Source organism: Macaca thibetana, chromosome 1 (genome assembly GCF_024542745.1).
Source record: "Macaca thibetana thibetana isolate TM-01 chromosome 1, ASM2454274v1, whole genome shotgun sequence".
Taxonomy (NCBI): Eukaryota; Metazoa; Chordata; class Mammalia; order Primates; family Cercopithecidae; genus Macaca; species Macaca thibetana.
Window position 1 is genome coordinate 114,846,792 of NC_065578.1, and position 12,053 is coordinate 114,858,844.

A 12,053-nucleotide genomic window follows, 5' to 3' on the forward strand; every position below is an offset into this window, starting at 1 on the left:
TGTTATGAATTTTAATACTTTCTATAAATTGTCTTCATTTTTGTTAATTTGCAGTATTAAAATTTGATCTATAGCAAGGAAAAGCTCAGCTCAGCTCTTGGCATAATTATCACAACTTCCAAAAAAACAGGAGATGAGTTAATGAGATGATCTTACCCTGTTGGAGGTCCCAGATTCAGATGACTGAGGGATATAATCTTTCATTCCAGGAACGAGGGGAGGAGGTGGGAATCTTGCCACTCACTTATGTTTACTGCCGTTTCCTGAGTCAGAAGAAGCTTGAAGATCAAGGTGTACACTCCAGAGACCTACTAAATGTGTTCACCCTGCTCCCCAGCACATTTCGGGGACAACCCTTCCTTTCACTGGTTGGAAAGAGTATGAAGTTGCAAGGGTGTTGAATATTTGTGAATGCAATGTTAGGAATTCTGTAGACCACTTAAATATCCTGTGAGACTAAATACAAATAATTTCTGATTCAGCCACAGATTTTAAATTTAATACAGGTGAGGAATAACCCCCTCAAACATGCAGGAAGCCTGACTGCAGAATTTTGAAAGCCTGTCTTGGCTACTGAGAGATCATTTCAACAACTAATTAACCAGTATCACAAACTTAGTTGAAAAACCACTGATCAGTTCAATTTTTTCTATCAGGACCCCTTTACCTGCATGAACATTTATGTTTGGACCCAATCCAGCTGTTGCTACTACCAGATGGTTTATAGATGCATGCTGAGACACATCTAAGAAGTAACATCTGGAAATCTTTGAATCGCATTCTTCTTGCTAAAATATCCCTGGGGGAACAGGGGCCTCAAAATAGAGAAAAATCCAAACCTTTAATGGTTCCTGTGAGGGGTGTGAGATATTAAAGTTTTTCTGTCTTAATTAAAACTTCCAGAGAACAAAACAGAAATTGACCTAAAATTCTAATTGAAAAAGCATTAATTCCATGTGTAAATGAGTATCACCTTTTCAATTGTATTATTAATGTGTCATTCTTCATCTTTATGAGATTGAAGATTATGAGGGCATCATCTTTAACACAAGTTTATAAAAACATTCAACCACTTGAAAGATCTGTGTTCAAAATCCTTTGTCTAGCAGTGGTGACAGATTTGCACTGCCCCTTCATGGGTATGTCTGCACCAAGGGACCTGGAACAAACAATCTCCCTGGATTGTTGCAAGGTTTAGTGAGATAATGTACATGAAAGAACTTGCAAAATGAAGAGCACTTTATAAACTGTAAAGGTCCACATCAACACAGACTGCTTGGACCAGAACTCACAGTACAGAAAATAGTAGAGCAAAGCAAAAATGATTTACTCAGGCAGGTACAAAAACACAATTCAGTGTTTACGAACCAGTGCTCAAACTACCAAAGTAATATGTTGGCTTGCATCATAGACCTGTTGTGGGGGGTGAAGGTGGGTGTAGTTTTTGTTGTTGTTGTTGTTTTTAATTTTAGAGCAGTTTTATTTTTTCAGACAACTCGAACAGAGTACAGAATCCCCATAGACTTCCCCTCCCTCTCTTCCCCTGCCACCTCAGCAGTTTCCACTAGTAACATCTCCCGTTATTGTAGTACATTTTTGACAATAAACAAATCAATATTGATATATTATTAGCTAAATTATTAGTTTCTGTTATTAACTAATTTGATATATTATTAATTATAATCTAGATATTGATATATTATTAACTGAAGTCCACAGTTTACACTAGGTTTCTCTTCCTGTTATATAGTTCTCTGGATTTCATCTAAACTTTGAAATTACTCCATATAAAGCCGGGCACAGTGGCTCACACCTGTAATCCCAGCACTTCAGGAGGCCGAGGTGGGAGGATCACCTGAGATCAGGAATTTGAGACCAGCCTGACCAACACGGAGAAACCCTGTCTCTACTAAAAACACAAAATTAGTCAGGCGTGGTGGCACATGCCTGTAATCCCAGCTGCTTGGGAAGCTGAGGCAGGAGAATCGCTTGAACCCAGGTGGAGGTTGCGGTGAGCCAAGATCGTGCCATTGCACTCCAGCCTGGGCAACAAGAGGGAAACTCCATCTCAAAAAAAAAAAAAAAAAAAAAAAGAAAGAAAAGAAAAGAAAAGAAAGAAAAGAAAAGAAATTACTCCATATAGAATGTTATTCAAATTTGGGACTTCCTTCTCTATTTGTGGATTTCAGATTTTCTGAGGCCACAGAATTTTTACAGAGGATCCATAGATCCTGTGCAAAGCTAGCCTTTAGGGTAGACTGGACAATGTGCTTTTACTGGGCCCTGGAAAAAATATTTATTAATGAATGAGTGAAAAAGTAATTCACTTACTCATTTATATACTGCTATATTTCAAATTCTGTAAATGCCATTATATTTCAGTTATCTATACTGTGTTACAAAACACACCAAAACTTAATGGTTTAAAACAACGATTTTTTATTTCTCAGAATTCTCTGCATCTACTAAGTGGTTCTGCTGGTTTTGTCTGGGATCGTTCATGTAACTGCATTCAGTGAGCAGAGAAGCTGGTGACTGGGCTGATGGCTTATCCTCAAGGAGACTAGATCAGCTTCCTCACGTAATGGCAGCCAGGTTCCAAAGGAAACCCCAGTACGCAAGTACTTATCAAGTCACTACTTGTGTCAGGTTTACTGATGTCCCCTTGGTCACAGTGCTAACAGAGTCAAGTCCAGAATTAATGTGGCAAGAAATTGAACCAGGAGGTTTGATTTTCTGTGGACAAACAATGTAACAATCTACAGTGTTGTAATTAATTAATTCGTAAATTCATGTAAAGGAGTTATTGAGGCTGGGCGTTGTGGCTCACGCCTGTAATCCCACCACTTTGGGAGGCCGAGATGGGCAGGTGGATCACTTGAGGTCAGGAGTTGGAGATCAGCCTGGCCAACATGGTGAAACCCATCTCTACTAAAAATGCAAAAATTAGCTGGGTGTGGTGGTGCACGCCTATAATCCCAGCTACTTGGGAAGCTGAGGCCGGAGAATCACATGAACACGGAAGGTGGAGGTTGCAGTGAGCTGAGATCGTGCCACTGCACTTCAGCCTGGGTGACAGAGCGAGACCCTGTCTCAAAAAAAAAAAAAAAAAAAAAAAAGGAGTTACTGAATCCCTAATAGGTTTTCATCAGAAGTTTTATCAATCATCAGAATTTTCATTAAAACTTCAGATACTCTTCTGAGAATCCATTAAATTGTCTGGCATTGTAAAGAGATCTCTGTAGTTAAAAGGGATGGGAACCTCTAAATAAACGCGCCATCTGCTAGGAATTTAAAATATTTGGTCTTGATGTTTGGGATGAGATTTGACATATTTGGCAAATGCTGCTTCAATGTTTATTATGTTTTCCGCCCTACTTAGGATCATGAGTATTAAATAAAGAATGTTTAAAAAGGTAATTTATTACTGCTCCTTTGCTAGAAGAATAAAATGGGGAATTTGTTATTTCTCATCCAAGGCGGACTATGTCACCTGAATGCGTCAGGCCCACCCCTGGCTCCCATGGCTTTAATGTGGCAGACATCAAGGATAAAGCACCCAGTCAGGAACTCATGGCGGCAGGCAGCTGGGAGTATGGGGGCAGCCCTGGAGTAGTGGTTGTGGCAGTGCACATGGACGCAGCTGCAGTGGCTGTGAGGCTGACTACTAACGTTCCTGGTGAAGCAATGTAGAATTTCATAAGAACTCATAGAGGGAAGGAAAAAAACCTATGGTGACCGTGAAGGCCCTGATGCCGTGTATGTCAAATTGATATCGTCTGTTGGTCACAAAGTTATTGTAAAAAGAGAATATGCAGTAACATCAATAACAATAAAGGCTATGTTGAGTGACCCAGGTCAGTTTGCTGAAAATGAAATCAATGAAGTCGGTTTTAGAGAAATCTCTTCACAAGTGCTATCAAAAGTATGCATGGAAGCTGCATGCTCTGGCTCAAGCCTATAATCACAGCAGTCTGGGAGACCTAGGTGGGAGGATTGCTTGAGCCCAGTTCAAGACCAGCCTGGGCCACAGAGTGAGACCCCGTCTCTCCAAAAAACATTAAAAATCAGCTGGGTGCAGTGGCATACACCTGTAGTCCCAGCTACTTAGGAGGCTGAGGTGGAAGTATCCCTTGAGCCCAGGAATTCAAGGTTGCAGTGAACTATGATCACACCACTGCACTCTAGAGTAGGTAACAGAGCAAGACCTTGTCTTAAAAAAAAAAAAAAAAAAGTACGAATATATTTTACATACAAGGTTCACTACACTAACAGCCCCACAGAGATTCTCAGATTCGCAACTGCACCTCAGATTGCACCAGAATTGCTGATGACTGTAAACTTCCTAGATTGTTAAATAAATTATAATAATTTTTAAAAGTACCAAAAGTTAACCTTTGAGCAATGCAACAGTGCAGAAAGCTGGCAACCAACAAATATAAAATCCCTACTTTAAAACGCTGTTTTAAATTATGAAACCAAGAATATAAAATGATGTAACATAAAGTTTCTTTATCTTCATATCTGCTTTCTAAAGTGCTAGACAATGACTGTAAAGTGAGAAGGGCATCAATCGGTAACAGAACAGGCAAGGGAAATAGAGGGTGAGTAAATTGTTACATTGACCAAGAATCTAATAATCTTCTTGTTCACAAGGGTGAAATCAAAAGTAAGAACTTAAGTTTCCTGGTGAGTTGGATACCATTCCATCTTCATTGGTGATAATGAGTCAGTACTCTGGGCAATCAATGATCTCACCAGGTGGGCAGACTCAGAAGGAGGAGCCTTAGTTCCTTTCTAAGGGAGCCTCCCTGCAAGGATCGACACTACACAAGTGATGAAAAGGCAATTCATTGGCTTGTGGCCACCTGCTGACATCATCGTTCCAGCAGACTCTGACAGCCTGCTGGAGAATTGCATTAGTTGTTGTTTGTCCCCATCTTTATTGGTGCCTCCCTGGGGTGTCTGTACCCCAATCCCACAGTTTTCTAGCTGGGTCTGATGTTTCTCTTTAGACATTTCTAGTGGACCATTTTCTCAGTTTATCCTACGTGGCTTAGCAATTCTCTCTAATGTCCTTTATGTTTCATAGTTCTTTTCATTAATTTACTCAACATGCATTGAATGGCAGGTGTGTTCAAGGCTCCATGCTAGAGGAGTTATACAGTGGAAATGCAGTTGGTTAAGAGAGAGATAGCAACAAATAGTTCTCAAAAAAGTAGTGCATGCTAATCTAGGAGGACAGGTACCCAGACAGTGTTGGCCAACCTAGCTTTCTCCCTTGTTACTTACAGAATGCAGTGTCCTGGGATGAAGTGGAACTGTCCAGAACAACCCAAACTTTGCCCTTGTTCCTACTAGAACAGGATGTTTTGAAATCCTTGTGTTCGGTGAGCCCAGAAATGCTCAGGGTATAAAACCCATGGCAGAGCGATTGCAGGGTCTCCCAGCTGCAGAGTGACATGGAACACGGGCAGACAAGGCTCCACCTGCCCTGGAAAGTTGTATTGAGCCTTGCTGGACCAAATTCTTGGTTTCCTTTTTTTTTTTTTTTTTTTTTTTTCCTGTTTATCTGTCAGTAACAAATCTGCTTTGACTAACTTGTTAAGCATGAATTCTGTCTCACTGGACTAGACCTACAAACCTTTGCAGTAATAAATTTCCAAGTGGTAGAATGAAGGGTCAGAGGAAAGAACTATTCCATTATGCTCCTCCTTCGGTGAACACTGTTTTCTGACTTCCTTCAAGAGCTCCTTTTCCTTTTTGCCAGTACTCACTTTCCACTGTCTTCTCTTCTTACTCACTAGGTAATGCATCTATTCATGTGGCTTTAACACCTAATTCTCAGCACCTACCATTCTCCTTAACTCCCACCCATATTTTCAACTATCTGTTAGATGTTGCTACTGAAAGTTTCTAGGTCTTCTCTTATGCAGTATGTCTAAAACCAAATTTATTTTTCTGGAACTTACAGATCCTCCTGTATTCCCAGACTCCAACAATGGCTACAAGCTAGAAATCTTAAGTAGTTTTGATACATCCTATGCCTGGACTCCTAAACCTAATGCTTTGCCAAGTGTGGTTGTTTTTACCTTGGTTTTAAACTTTTTGTTTAAACCAATACCTTGGTTTTACCCCTTAAACTCTTCATCTTATCCCCTTACTGAATTATCTGGTTATTCTTTTTCAGAACCGTTATACCAACCTGTTAACTGGACTCCCAACCTCCATCTCTTTCTTCTGAAACTATCCTCCACTGATACTAGAGTGATCACTTTAATATATATAGTGATCATGTCACTTCCCTGTTTCAGAACCTCATTATTTCACAGAGTAAAGCCCAGATTTTTTAGCATGCCAGAGAAGGCTTTCATAATCTGGTCTAATTGGTGATACATAAATACCCACCCCCACCCCAACACACACACATACACACATACATGTTAACTCTTCCAAAAGCATCCTAGCTTCTTAGGGAGAAAAACTTGTCAAAGATTTGAAAATGAAGAAAAGTAATCACTAGCAGTGTCTTCCATGAAACGCTGGCCTTGTCTAGTAGGGCCTTCAGGGATGATCTGATTCTATAGGGTTGTATGCCTTTGATTGCCTAACTAGGCTATCTAAGTAGAGATTAAATTGTAGAAAATTGATAGTAATACAAATATCTCTTCCCAAATGTTCACACTCTCTGTCTTAGCTAGGATATCTATCTTCTCCTGCCCCTGGGACATAGGCGTGCCTGGTTCTCTGGCTTTCAAACTCAGACCAGGGCTTACACTATTTGCTTCCATGGTTCTTAGGTTTTGGGGCTCAGAATAAATTACACTGCCAGCTTTCCTGGCCTTCCAGCTTATAGACAACAGATTGTGGGAATTCTCAGGCCCATGCTCACTCTTTAAATCTTCTGCTAAAGTCTTCTATTTGTCAAACCCAACCAGAAGCCAGAGGACAAGAGACCCCAAGTAGTGTGCTACGTAATGACATGCTGCCTGATGCACCATGAGAGGAAAAGCCAGCTGGTAAAGGCCACCCATGGAGATAAGCAGAGGAAAGCCGACAGAGCCTGGGCCCCTGATGACATCATCTGGTTGCTGCTTCATCGCATCATCCCAGAACCATGTTCTACAGCCTTCTCATCAGTCCCAGTGCAATAGATGTCTACATATATAAATATGTAACATATATAGACAGATGTTTGCATATATATGTAATACATATGTTACACACATGTGAGGGTATGTGTGTGTGTTTCACCACATCACATGGTGAAAGCATGAGCAAGCAAGAGAGGGTTGGGGAGGGAAGGTGCCACATTCTTTTAAATGACCAGACCTCATAAGAACTCCCTATTGCAAAGACAGCATCAAGCCATGAGGGATCCACCCCTTCATATATATATTATATATGGGCCACCAGTACCATACTCACCTTCCAGGGACCTGGGAATCGATCTGCTCCACCTGATGCAGCTGGCACCAGCGTCCACACACATTATCCATGGGCCTAGGGACTGGCTCACCCCACTCACCACTGCCAGCACCTGTGGACACTGAAAACAGGGGCCTGAGAACAGCCTTTTCTGCCCATTGCTGCCACCACTGGTGCCTGAGGATCAGCCCACCTAATATTCCCATGCCCAGAAAAGCTTCATCATAACCTTCACTAACGACTGCAGTATAAGCCACTGAGGAACTCACAAATTTCACTAATGCTGATTATCACTGAAGAAATCACATGGAAATTACACTACTGCACATGTGCAGAATCAAAGCCGAAGCACTCTGCCTGACCAACACTATAGATAAATCTATAAGTAAAAAATCTTCCCGATGAAAGCCAATTTATAAAATTGGAAGAAGTGAATGTTACACCAGATGCACAGACATCAGTGTAAAGACACAAACGTTAAAAACTAAGAAAGCATGACACATCCAAAGGAACACAATAATTCTTCAGTAACAGATCTCAAAGGAAAGTTAGGAAATGCCTGAAAAATAATACCAAATAATAATATTAAAGAAACTCAGTGAGATACAAGAGAACACAGATAAATAATACAAAGAAATCCAGAAAATAATTCATGATCTGAATGAGAAATTCAAAAAAGACATAGATATTATTGAAAAGAAACAAACATCAATCCTAAAACAGAAGAAATCAATCAATGAAATAAAAAAATACAACTGCGAGCATAAACAACAGACTAGCTCAAACAGAAGAAAGAATTTTTGAACTCAAAGACAGGTCTTCTGAAGTAATCTAGTCAGACATCCCCCCCGCCAAAAAAAAAAAAAAGAAAAAAAAACAAGAAAGAAAGAAAAGAAGAAAAGGAAATAAAAAAGAAGAAAAGGACTGAAAAGGCTGCATGACATACATATAGGACACCATAAAGTGACCAAATATTCAAATTCTGAGAGTTCCAGAAGGAGAAGATAGAGGCAAAGACATAGAAAACCCATTTAACAAAATAATAGCTGAAAACTTACTGATATCATTTGGATGATCGTCCCCGCCAAATCTCATGTTGAAATGTAATCCTCAGTGTCAAAAGTGGGGCCTAGGAGGTATTTGCCTTATGGCTTGGTGTTGTCTTTGTAATAGTGAGTTCCCACAAGATCTGGTCCTTTAAAATGTGTGGCACCTTCCTCACAGCTCTCCCTCTCCTGCTTCTGCTTTCGCCATGTGACATGCCTGCTCTCCCTTTGCATTCAGCCATGATTGTAAGCTTCCTGAGACCTCCCTAGAAGTCAAGAAGACGCCAGCACCATGCTTCTTGTAGTTCCTGCTGAACTGTGAGACAGTTAAAACTCTTCTCTTTATATATTACCCAGTCTCAAGTATTTCTTTTTTCTTTATATTTTTTCAGATAGGGTCTCACTCTGTCACCCAGGCTGGAGTGCAGTGGCACAATCTCAGCTTACGGCAACCTCCACCTCCTGGGTTCAAGCAATTCTTGTGCCTCAGCATCTCAAGTAGCTGGGATTACAGGCGCACACCACCACACCAAGCTAATTTTGGTATTTTATAATTCAGTTGCCTAGGATGGTCTCGAACTCCTCAGCTCAGGCAATCCACCCCCTGTGGCCTCCCAAAGTGCTAGGATTACAGGAGTGAGCCACTGTTCCTGGCCTCAGGTATTTCTTTATAGCAATGCAAGGACAGCCTAAGACAATGAGTGAGTTCTCATTCTGAGTTCACACAAGATCTGATTGTTTAAAAGAGTGTGGCACCTCCCCCTCTCTCTCGTGCTCTCGTTTTTGCCTTGTGACATGCTGGTTCCCTTTTCACCTTCAGCCACGATTGTTAGCTTCCTGAGGGCCTCATCAGAAGTAAATGCTGGCACTATGCTTTCTGTACAGTCTGCCGAACTGTGAGCCAATTAAACCTCTTTTTGTTATAAATTTAACAGTCGCAGGTATTCCTTTATAGTAACAAAAGAATGGACTAACACTCTTTCCAAGTCTTGCAAGACAAGTAGACATTCAGATATAGGAAGCTCAAAGATCACAAAATAGATTCAACCCAGGAAGTTCTTTTCAAGGCACATTATAGTCAAATTGTCAAAAGTCCAAGAGAAAGAAATAATTCAAAAGTCAGAAAGAGAACAGCATCAAGTCACATATAACAGAATCTCCATCAGGCTAACATCATATTTCTCAACAGAAACTTTACAGGCTAGTAAAAAATGTTATGCTATATTAAAAGAGCTAAAATAGCCTTTCACAGACAAGTAAAAACTGAGAAATTATCATCACTAGACTGATCCTTCAAGAAATGCTTAAGGAGTCCTATATCTAGAAGTGAAAGGATGATATCTACCATCATGAAAACACATGAAAGTATAAATCTTACTGGTACAGCAGATATACAAATGAGAAACAGAAAGGAGTCAAACATTACCACTACAGTAAACCACCAGACTGTAATAGTAAGCAATATGAGACAAAGAAAGGAATAAAGGATCTACAAAACAACCCCAAAACAATTAACAAAATGACAGAAATAAGTCCTCACCTATCAGTGACAACTTTGAACATGAACAGATTAAATTCCCCACTTACAATTTGTAGACTGGCTGACCAGATTAAAAACATAACCCAATTATATGCTACCTATAAGAAACTCACTTCACCTGTAAAGACACATATAAACTAAAAGTGAAGAAATGGAAAAAGATTTTCACACAAATGGAAATTCAAAATGAGCAGAAGGGGCTATACTCCCACCAGATAAAATAGACTTTAAGTAAAAAACTGTAAAAAGAGACAAAAAGGTCATTATTTAATGATAAAGGGATCAATTCAGCAAAAGGATATAATAATTCTAAATATATATCTTTTATATTTTTTGTACATTTTGTACATGTATATTTTTGTAAATTTATTTACATATAAATGCATGCATATTTATAAATATATATATATATACACACACACACACACACACACACATATATATATATCCAAACTTGGAGCACCCAGATACATAAAGAAGCAAATACTATTAAGTCTAAAGGGAGATAGACTACAATACAATAATATTTGGGGACTTCAACATTTCACTCTCGGCATTGTACAGATCACCTAGAAAGAAAATCAACAAAAACATTGGACATAAAGTGCACTTTAGAAAAATGGACCCAACAGACATTTACAGAACATTTTATAAAACAAATGCAGAATGTACATTCTTCTCAGCAGCACATGGAACATTCTTCAGTGTAGACCATATGTTAGGCCATAAAACCAGTTGCAACAAATTTTTAAAACTTGAAATTATATCAAGTATCTTATTTGGCCACAGTGAAATAAAACCAGAAATAAATAACAAGAGGAACTTGGAAAACTGTACAAGTACATGGAAATGAATCAACATGCTCCCAAATGACTATGGAGTCAATGAAGAAATTAAGAAGTAAATCAAAAGTATTCTTGAAACAAATGAAAATGAAAATACAATATACCCATATCCCATAGGTATGGGATACAGTAAAAGCAGTGCCTAGAGAGATGTTTATGGCAATAAATGCCCACATCAAAAGGGTAGAACAATTTCGAATAAACAACCTAACAATGCACCTCAAGGATCTATTTATAGCCAAAGTCATAACTGCTATGAAATAGCAACCATTTGACCCCTTCATAGAGGAGCACTCCCAAAGTCATAAGTTCAGCAAAGTACTAGGTCTCAATTCCTTCCTCCCAATGTTTTTTATACTAGATATCAGATGTTGTTAGTAGCTCTATAGAGTGCTGGGAACACATGTGCTCTGTCAAATCAAATTTAAAATTAAGCTGCCAAGTTGAAGTTCCTGGAGGGTTTTCTCCTTGCTCATTCATAAATGTCAGTCCTAGTTGAATTATCTTTAACAAGTCTACATTACACCCCAATAGTTGATATTGATAGTCAGGATCGCTCCTGAATTCTCTAATAGGTCTTGCAACCACACCTGGAAACAGTCATGACATGAAACAGTCCTTTTATTTTTATTTTATTTCGAGCTACACACATGCTTATATATAGATTTTATCTCTGTTGAATCCCTTGAACAACAGACAGTACCTTCCCCCACCTTTCATGGCCCATTTTATTGTCTGCCTTTCAGTACTAAGTATGACCATTCCTATCTCAGATCTTAAGAAAAAGAAACACAGTCAGGTTAAATCTGGCCTTAATTTAATATAATTTAATGGGGAAAGAGACATCGTATTGAATATTTTGATAAACTTTACCTACTCGAGTTTGGTTTATTTTTCCCTTTTCCTAAATTAACTAGCACTGACTGTAATTTATTTCCCTGTTTCATATCTCTCCATTCCATTCTACAGGCATTTTAGCTATTTGAGATTGTGAACCATCAATTTTGCACTTTAGAGAGTGATTCTGACTCAAAACCTCTGTTTTATCAGAAATTTTGTTTTCTCTTTTTCTTAGCTGGAAAAATGACCATCTGCCAACTTTACACAGTATTTACTTGTTTTTGACCCACAGAATATAGCACATTCATTGTGCAACTGTCAATACAGTGAAACCAATAAAAAGAAAGACAAGAA

General features: G+C 39.1%; 2 protein-coding genes across 4 annotated transcripts in view; one reads left to right on the forward strand and one right to left on the reverse strand.

The window, feature by feature from the left end:
• Positions 1–12,053, reverse strand: part of NGF (nerve growth factor) — a 1,213,865-nt gene that overhangs the window by 254,235 nt on the left and 947,577 nt on the right. The gene's annotated exons all lie outside the window — the stretch shown is intronic.
• On the forward strand, positions 2,585–4,357 carry LOC126951410 (elongin-C-like). The gene is made up of 3 exons (XM_050785515.1): positions 2,585–2,726; positions 3,705–3,934; positions 4,244–4,357. Exons 1-3 carry the CDS (start codon positions 2,585–2,587, stop codon positions 4,355–4,357), a joined length of 486 nt encoding a protein of 161 aa, XP_050641472.1.